Below are 9,167 nucleotides of genomic sequence, written 5' to 3'. Positions count from 1 at the left end.
AGAGTTAATTTACCCCATTTAAAATTATAAACATTCTCCGAGTTGGTACGATACGTAGATTGTAGATACCTATTATTTCAATATTTCAGCTACACATGCGTATTTATGAATCATAATAATTTATACTCTTATTATTGACTTATGTAAATGCATTTGTAAAGTACCTCCTATTGTAAAAGATTCGACGTATAAACGCAGAAAATGTTCCGCGGCTTACACTTGTCTTGAGTAGAGGGCGAATACCGAATCTGTGGTACGCCTCTTACTCCACAGGGTTTGTGGATTTACAGTTTCGTTTATACGTTACGTATAATACGTACACACGGACCGTAGTTATGTTTGCGATGTGTAAGTATTAGTAGAGATCAGCGGAGGAATTGAATGGTTTTGGATTTTTGTTGAATCTTCTCGGGTTGTTAGTATGTAGTATGTACCACTAGCACTGGTCCCGATTATCTGAAAATAACGAGTTGGACCGTGACTTCCGTCGTTGGGACCTCTCACCAGAAACCAGGTGATTATTTTATTATGTACCTATTGTGCCTGTTCTATAACTACCGTGTTCTTAAATTGTTAGGATCTTCAACTTTAGGGGATACTACACCTAGACTTCAGGGCAGCAAATTAAGCAATTCGTTGTGCACAGCGGGGCTCGGTTTCCCTCAACTCAAACTAGATTTATAGTTGACGTTAGTCAATAAGCGCCCTTTTGTCCAGAGTTGTGGATAGATCAGTGAGGAAACAAAATAAATGGTGAAAACAAAAGAAGTTATCATTAATTTATAAGTACATTTAATGGATATAGTAAAGTAGGTATTGCATTTTTATATTAAAATATATTACTTAAATGTTTGTAACTAGATACCTATGATTGTTAATTATTATTAGTGTTTCTCATTATTATAAATTATAAAAAGTATAGTAAATCCTACTGTTTAAGTAATATACTAATATATTATATATTTTTAATAATTTTTATCAAACATAAATGTTTTTAATTCATGTAGTTCCAGATTCCACTGTTTACAGTTTACAATTAGTTTATCATAATTCATAAGATAATACTAGGTCACATACTTCTCAGTCTCAGCATGATTCCAATTATCAAAGAACAGCGATATTTTGAGGGGAGAACAACATTAATTACTTTCAAGAAATTAATATTAAAAAAATAATAATTTATGGCAATGGTAGGTACTTAATACTTATTTGTATCGCTCTGTCACTAGTTCTTTATTACTTAGACCATGGTAAATAATCTATTTCAAAAAATAAGAAATTTTATAAATTGTTTGTTTGTTGACTTTTTATTTTAACTTATCCTTACTTTGACGAAAAATTTTAACAATTTTATTAACAGTTGTATTTAATGATTATAATTGCAATGTATTTATACAAAATAAAAATATAATTTATTTTAAGAAAACATGTGAGAATAACCATCAAAGAATCAAGATGGAGATGTCAGAAAAATTGTAAGGGAACGAATTTAAGAGTAATTAAGTTTACTAATTCTAGACTGCCCATACAGTTGTCCATTTCATATAGTATTGTCCTGAGAAATTACTTCTATAACATTATATTTAGAAGTCTGGCCTCCATTATAATAATTAAACACTTAAGACATTTATTTTGTTATTTAATAATACAACTTTGAATTTTTATTTGATAAAATTATGCGATCTAACCATTTTTTGTATTAAAACATATTGTTAGGCTAATAGCAGAATGGTAATAAACAAGTACCATAACAACTATTAACAGTAAATACATTAAGTTAAAAAATATAAGATAAGTAAGAATAGTTATAAGATAACAAAGAACACTTAGTCTGTTTAGAGGATACACGCCCATATACTAAATTTAAAAAATATATTTATGATTGGAGATTTTCATTCTATATTATGCTGTAATAGGAATAAAACAGTTTTTTTTTCTTATTAAATGAGAAGAAAGCGTACTTGCTTAAGTAAAATAAATTTCAGTGGTGTTAGGTATATGCAACAGCAGAAGTCAAAGGGTTAAAAAGATCAGGAGACCTTCATTATAAATCAAGGAACTCAATTAATTATAGAATAAAAATACTGATAATAAATTAAGATTATTTAATTGTATTTAACATTAAATATAATGTTTGTTTAAATATTAAAATTAATAAAAAGAAACTAAAATCATAATTGTACAGAAAAAATTAAATAATTAAAAAAAGAAAATATGAAAAAAAAAATTTTGAGTTAACACAAAAAATAAAGTTAGGTATAAATACATAGGTATTAGTGAATATTTATAAACACATACAAAATATACATACACACATTTTTATGTATATAAATATATAATAATAATGAATGTTGGATGGGCTAACAAAAATGTAAGTAATATAAATTGAAAAAAAATTATTATGAATGTATAAAGTGTTAAGTACCTCATAGTATCAAATAACAATGATCCAAATTGACAAAAAAATTTAAAAAAAAAAATCATAGATCATTAATCTAATATGAATACATATTAATTTGAATAATAAATCATTTTAAATTAGAATTAGACAATTTCAAAAAAGATAATCAATAAAAAAAAAAATCAAAATAAGTCAATAAGGATATTAAAAACAAAACTTTTAAATGAGCACAAAATATACTTCAACAATGGATTTTCTCAAAATTTGAAAGAGAAAATACATTCAAAATACGAATGTAACTGTAACATAAGTTATTAATGAATAATTCTCTAAGTAGAGAAATTCAACAACTTAAACCCAACATAAAACTATTAATTTAAATAACGTCATTAAAATTTAATAAATACAGTCCAATTTTTGAAACAGAAAAATTGAAAAATTATCTTTAACAAGAATAAAATTGCAAAAATGATTTAAATATAAGTTACAATAACAACAAATTTTGAAAATCTTTCAATTTTTCATAGTTTATTCTTAAAGTTGTTTATAGAATTAATGTTAACTATTATTTGTTATATTTTTTTATTGATCCATTTTTAAGATTTTCTTCCTTACTTTCCAACATAAGATTTGATACATCCAATACACAAGCACTGCAGTCATTCTCTTTAGAACTCTCATTAAAAAGAGAATCATCAGTAATGTATGGTTCATGTTTCCTTAACCGTTCAATGACATGCTTTAACTCTTTTTCCAGACGAATAGTTTTTTTTTGGTATTCCTCACACCAAATGCGAAGATTTTGAAGTTCAACTGTTTCAGGCCGAGAAGAGCTCAATTTATCTCGAATATATCTTTAACACAATATAATAGCATTTTAATTATTCATTTAATTTTTTTGATAAGTTATCTACTTACCCCAATGGATTGTTAGGCCGCAGAGGATCTTGGTACATTTCAGATAAAATATTAGTGAATGTGGACAAAATACCTACTTCTTCCAAGTATTTTCTGAATTCTTCATGTCGTGTATCAAACTAATAATAAATATAGTTAAAAAAAATAATTAAGTTAGTACACCTATATTATAAAATTGAAAAAAAAAATTAACACTCATCCCAGTATCTATTGTTTATTACAATTAAAAATGTACCATGAATTTTTATGATAGTTAATCATAACATGTGTATTAAAAAAGGTTAGGTATTAATCTTAACATAATAAATGACATCATAAATCAAATAAATTAACATAAAGAATAACAAAAATAAATATTTGACTCTAATTTTTTTTTAACAATTGAACTAAAAATTACTTTTATTTAAACAAGTACCTTTCTTTTAAAAAAAATGTTTGAAAGTTAGGTATCTGTATTTTCTTACATTTAGAAAACTAGTAAGAAAATCCACATTTATTAAAAGCTTTTATTTTAAAAATAAATCAATAATTATCTAATTGCATTGTCAATACATGAACTAAAAGTTAGTTAAATTTAAACTTAATACAAAAATATGAGACCTTGAAGTAATCACAGAATTCTATAAATTAAAAATATTGGATATGTTTGCAATTCTGTATTATTTTATAACAATACCTACTAATCTATTTTTTAATAAATACTAACTACCTATACAAAGTTAAAGTAAGTTATTAGATGATTAAAACTTTAAAATAGTTATTTCTTCGCAAAAATAATAACTGTAGACAAAAGGTCAATAAAAATTTAAGCAGAAGTTAAAATAATTTATTCTACTTTATAAACTTGATTGAATCTATTGACTAATTGTAATTAAACAGGCAGCTTAAAAAACAGAGTCTCATAATTTTCCTACCAGAATATAGGGACTATCAATTTTAATAAAAAAAATTTAATTCTAATTCGACCAAAGTACAATTAAGATGTATTTTCTAAAAAGTTCTTATTAATTATTTAATTGATCTCCCTTTTCAATACTACTTCTCATTACGAAAAATGTTTAAGTTCTCCTTAAAAAAGTATAAGTAGCACATAAACTAAAATATAGAAGTATTCACCCCCTCCCACCCAAAATAAAACTGAATCCGATGGTAGTGCTCACCTTGTTGGACACATTGCGTGCGAACATCTGGCGATTCGGAGGCTGGGACGACTGGAGTTCCAAATTATTTTGCAAGTTGTCGTCCGCAGAATTAATATTTTTGTTGTTGCTGCTGCTGTTATTATTATTGTTGAATACGATTTGTTGTGCGTTGTAGTCATCGTCCTCCTCAGCGTGGTCGTGGGCCGGTTGCTGTGGCAGAGGTGGCGGTGGCGGATAGTGATGGATTGGCGACCACGCAATGGGCGGATAGCCAAAGTGTGGTGGCATTGAAAACATCGGTTGCCCCGTCGGTATTGGGAACGCGTTCGGTGGCGGAGGTGGCAGTGTCGATGGTGGTTGTGGATGATAGACGGGCATGACTTGGGGCATTATTTGGAACTGGGGACAATCAGTCATGGTGTAGCTCTGTATTATAGACGAGAAGACCGACGGCACTGGCAGTCACTGGTCGGTAAATGTAAATAACGATATATCAATAAATAAACACAACAACCCGACACCGCACAAGAAACAGTAAGACGTAAAACGCAACTGGACAAACTAAAGATTATTGATTGTTTTGAACGTGTACATACGAACTAAGAATGGACAGTTGATTGGTTTGAGTCGGAGATCGGAGTGTGTCATTTTTATTTTTGACCGGGAAAACCAAAATTTTTGTGAGTGTTAACCACGGTTTAAAATACTTATCAATTGGTTAACTGACTATCAAATCTGTTATCATATCTTATCGGCATTAGATTATGTATTCGAAAATAAACAGTATATTATTTTACTTTTTAGAATTGCAACTAATAAAATATTATGTAGCATAATTTAGTAGCCAAGTTTTTCTACAAATTAGCTTTACGTATTTAATCGCCTGGATAAAATGGAGTTGCTTGTGGCAGGATTTGATGACATTAAGTTCAATGTTGAAATAGCTTTAGACGAACAACATGGGGCTTTACCTCTGCCGTTCAATGGAATGGACAGTAAGTTAATACTATATAGGTATTGTATAAAAACCATTTTTATATTTATTAATTTCTATATTAAGATTCTTGTTTATTTAATTAAGTATTTTCAAAAAGTAAATGTGAATTGAAATAATTTAAATATTTATTGAAATTTAGACTGAATAGTTTTTTAAAACATAGAATTTCAAAAATAAACTGTAAGACAAAATCATAGTACACAATATATTTTCTAAAAAGCTATGTTTAAATATGTTTATGCTGACAATATTTTGACCTTTATTTATACTTACTATAAATTTTTATATCAAATCGATTCACAATAAACTTTTTATGATTCTATTGTTACTTTTTATTTTTTTATCTTAAATCATCTAAGTTTGTAATTTTAAGTTTTAAAGTTACATTAGCTATTTATGTTTTATCAGCATTCTTTGTACTGATATTTTATTTAATTAACTAGTATAGAAATCATGTAATATATAAATATTTATATAATATAAATAATATATATTTAAAAGAAAATATGTATAAAATATTTCTTAACATTAACTTATTAAAAGATTTAATGGAACTTATTTTGTATAAGTTAATGTTTTCATTTTTAAATTGAACTACCTATACATGTCATAGGTTATGTTTGTTTTAAACTGTTACACTTTTTACTTAGAAAAATAATTATCTTAGTTTAAGTATTGAAATTTATATTTTTTGTTTAGAATCTATTGCTGCAGTTTGTTCATTTTATCCAAAAGGATCCTGTTCTAAAGGAGCATTATGTCCAATGAGACATGTACGAGGTGATCGAACCGTTGTTTGTAAACATTGGTTACGTGGTTTGTGCAAAAAAGGGGATCAGTGTGAATTCTTACATGAATATGACATGACTAAAATGCCTGAATGTTATTTCTATGCTCGTTTTAGTAAGAAATAATACTTATTTTTAATAAATAATATTTATGTATTAGTTAAGTGTATTTATATATATTTTAATGCTACTTTAATTTTTTTAGATGCATGTCATAACAAAGAATGTCCATTTTTACATATTGATCCTGAAAGTAAATTGAAGGATTGTCCATGGTATGATCGAGGATTTTGTCGCCATGGCCCACATTGCAAACATAAACATGTTCGCCGGGTACTTTGTATGAATTATGTTTCTGGATTTTGTCCAGACGGTCCAAACTGTAAATTTGTTCAGTATGTATTGTTACTAGAAATTAATTTATTTATTATATAATCATTATTCATTATTTAATACTTATTAAAAAAAAAAGTAAAACTGTATAATTTTTTCAAGATTAATTTGATTTTTAATATAAATTTTATTAATAAATAAAATAAAAATTAATTTTTTTATTGGTCAATTATAATATACATTAAATGTAAAATGCTAGAAAAACTTCAAATACTTGTGTTTTTGATTACAAAATATGTAAAACTAACCTAAAAATTATTAGCTTTTGAAAGAAAAATAAAGTATAAATTCTAACTTTTAGTTTAAAAAACATTAAGAATTGTTATAATAAAACTATAAATGTTTTAATATTGAAATAATTAATGTTGAATGAATTCTATTTTATTTAAAAATGAATTTTCTTTTTTTAGTATTAATTAATTTAACATGTTTACTGTGTACATCTTTTTGTAGTTTTTGCATCATATTTAGTACTTTGTATGTATAATAATAACATTTAATAAAATGAAAATACTTTTATGTAGCAGTAGCAATATGTCCATAATTAAAAATGATTTAAAAATACATATTTTAAAATTTATATTTGACAAAAAATGGTGGACAACTCTAATGATGCCAATTGGCGTCATCATGCAGCCAATGTATTTAAAAAAAAAGAATTTAGTAAACTGAATATAATATGTTTTTGTGTTTGAAATAAATTAACATATTATTTTTTATTTTAGTCCTCGGTTTGAACTTCCGGCATATCAACAATATGATGCCAATCAAAAAGATTCAAAAAAACTTGTAGTAATATGTCATTTTTGTGGTGACACTGGACATAAAGCTATGTACTGTCATAAAATGGTATCAGATCTTGTAAAAATTAAACCAGAGCTGGAGGTCAACAATGAGCCTTTGCCAACAAATGCTCAAGCAGGATTTGCTAGAAAATTAAAACCATTAGAAGAAGTTACTTGCTATAAGGTGATAATGCTTATATTCAGTAATAAAATTTTAAAACAATATGTAAAATTGACTTTTGTTGAGAAATCCAACTGTTTGTGTTTAGTTTCACATTATAATGCATTCTATAGTAATTATATAATAGTAAATTCTAGACAATTTTGTATAGTTTCTTCATGTAATATTGATGTATTTATAATTATGAATTATGATAGTATATATTTACCACAAGTATTGAAGTAGATATTCTACTTAGATAAAGATTAAGAAATAATTAACAGATGTTAGATATATTCTAAAACATTAATTTCCAATTATTATAGTATAAAAATGTATTTTTTACTTATGTTATAAATATATTTATTTATTTATTTCTAATTTCTTAAAGTTAATTAATTTTCTGTTCAAAAAGTATTTAATTCTTCATTAACTACGTATTATATTGTAATCATATATGTCAGGGGCGACCAAACAGTCGATCGCGATCGACCAGTCAATCGCAACGATTTTAAAGTCGATCGTGCTAGAATTTATTTTTAGGCTGCGCTCACGAAAATTAATTATGGTGGTATAGTAACTTAATAATAATAAAAACTTTTTTATCGAAGTCGATCCTCAAAGGTGAAATATATTTTTAGTAGATTGCAGCCGAAAAAAGTTTGACCATCCCCCATATATGTATATATATTTAATTAATGTTATAATACTACTATTAATACATTTTACATTTTGTCAGAAATATGTTTATAATAGAAACGATAGGTTATCGTTGTTTCATCTATTTAATTTAAAATATTTTCTTTTCAGTGTGGATTTAAAGGTCATTATGCCAATAAGTGTCCAAAGGGACATTTAGCTTTTTTGTCTTTGCAACAGAATCAGGCACTTCAAAACAATCAAGGCACATGATTAAACAAGTGAACTTTAAAACTTTAATGAAGTGATATTTAATATTATTATGTATTATTTGTGTATATTTTTTGTTTTTTAAGGGACTTAGTTAATTAAAGTATATTTTTTAAGAATTTAGATAATTTTATTTTGATTCCTAGTATTTATGAGATTCTGAGACAAAAATAAAAATATGAAAGTGATAATTTCATGAAATTATAATTCATTAGTTTCTTAATCAATATTTTTATTTTATATGATCTAAAAAATATGATTAATTTCAACTCATACGTGGTTTTGTGATTTAATAAAAAGCTGCCAGAAAAAAAAAATAGAAATATACTTAATAAATTCTATAGTACAATCATATTTAATTCACTGAGTCTATTTATTTTTTTTTTTTTAAATTAATTGTAAATGACCAGATTTTTTATAAAACTACAGGTTATCATAATATACTGTTATTTTAATATAAATAATCATTAAACTCATTTTGAATCTATTTTTATTTAAAATAATTTGTCTGATGTACCTAACTTAAAAATGTGTAATACTATAATACAACTCTAGTACTCTCCCATATAGTAAAAGTAAGATGTTATTTTAAAAAGTACAAACTGAATTTAGAAATGCATGTGTTATATCTATCTTACACATTCATAACTTATAAGATATGCATATCTGTTATC

At 25.7% G+C, this 9,167-nt stretch overlaps 2 protein-coding genes across 2 annotated transcripts; one reads left to right on the top strand and one right to left on the bottom strand.

Moving 5' to 3' along the window:
* Positions 1–2,928: 2,928 nt before the first annotated feature.
* Positions 2,929–5,086, bottom strand: LOC112595957 (rho GTPase-activating protein gacO-like). Its single transcript, XM_025341376.1, has 3 exons — positions 4,480–5,086; positions 3,320–3,438; positions 2,929–3,255 (listed from the first exon to the last, which is right to left on the bottom strand). The coding sequence occupies exons 1-3, from the start codon at positions 4,876–4,878 to the stop codon at positions 2,967–2,969; spliced, it is 807 nt and encodes a 268-aa protein (XP_025197161.1). The 5' UTR covers positions 4,879–5,086; the 3' UTR covers positions 2,929–2,966.
* A 155-nt stretch (positions 5,087–5,241) lies between these two features.
* LOC112595263 (cleavage and polyadenylation specificity factor subunit 4) lies at positions 5,242–8,676 on the top strand. Its single transcript, XM_025340408.1, has 5 exons — positions 5,242–5,456; positions 6,158–6,361; positions 6,452–6,641; positions 7,365–7,608; positions 8,395–8,676. Exons 1-5 carry the CDS (start codon positions 5,354–5,356, stop codon positions 8,494–8,496), a joined length of 843 nt encoding a protein of 280 aa, XP_025196193.1. The 5' UTR covers positions 5,242–5,353; the 3' UTR covers positions 8,497–8,676.
* Positions 8,677–9,167: the final 491 nt, after the last annotated feature.

The sequence above is a fragment of the Melanaphis sacchari genome, unplaced genomic scaffold (assembly GCF_002803265.2).
Source record: "Melanaphis sacchari strain LSU unplaced genomic scaffold, SCAv2.0 Contig0_pilon_pilon, whole genome shotgun sequence".
Lineage (NCBI taxonomy): Eukaryota > Metazoa > Arthropoda > Insecta > Hemiptera > Aphididae > Melanaphis > Melanaphis sacchari.
This window is presented reverse-complemented; position numbering and strand designations above follow the sequence as displayed.

Excerpts from the sequence above, each read along its gene's own strand:
- LOC112595957 (XM_025341376.1), bottom strand. The coding sequence starts at position 4,878 with ATGACTGATTGTCCCCAGTTCCAAATAATGCCCCAAGTCATGCCCGTC. Across the intron at positions 3,439-4,479 it reads CACGCAATGTGTCCAACAAG|TTTGATACACGACATGAAGA; the intron begins GTGAGCACTACC and ends ATTTATTATTAG. Across the intron at positions 3,256-3,319 it reads CGGCCTAACAATCCATTGGG|ATATATTCGAGATAAATTGA; the intron begins GTAAGTAGATAA and ends ATTGTGTTAAAG.
- LOC112595263 (XM_025340408.1), top strand. The coding sequence starts at position 5,354 with ATGGAGTTGCTTGTGGCAGGATTTGATGACATTAAGTTCAATGTTGAA. Across the intron at positions 6,642-7,364 it reads CCAAACTGTAAATTTGTTCA|TCCTCGGTTTGAACTTCCGG; the intron begins GTATGTATTGTT and ends TTTTTATTTTAG. Across the intron at positions 7,609-8,394 it reads AAGAAGTTACTTGCTATAAG|TGTGGATTTAAAGGTCATTA; the intron begins GTGATAATGCTT and ends TTTTCTTTTCAG.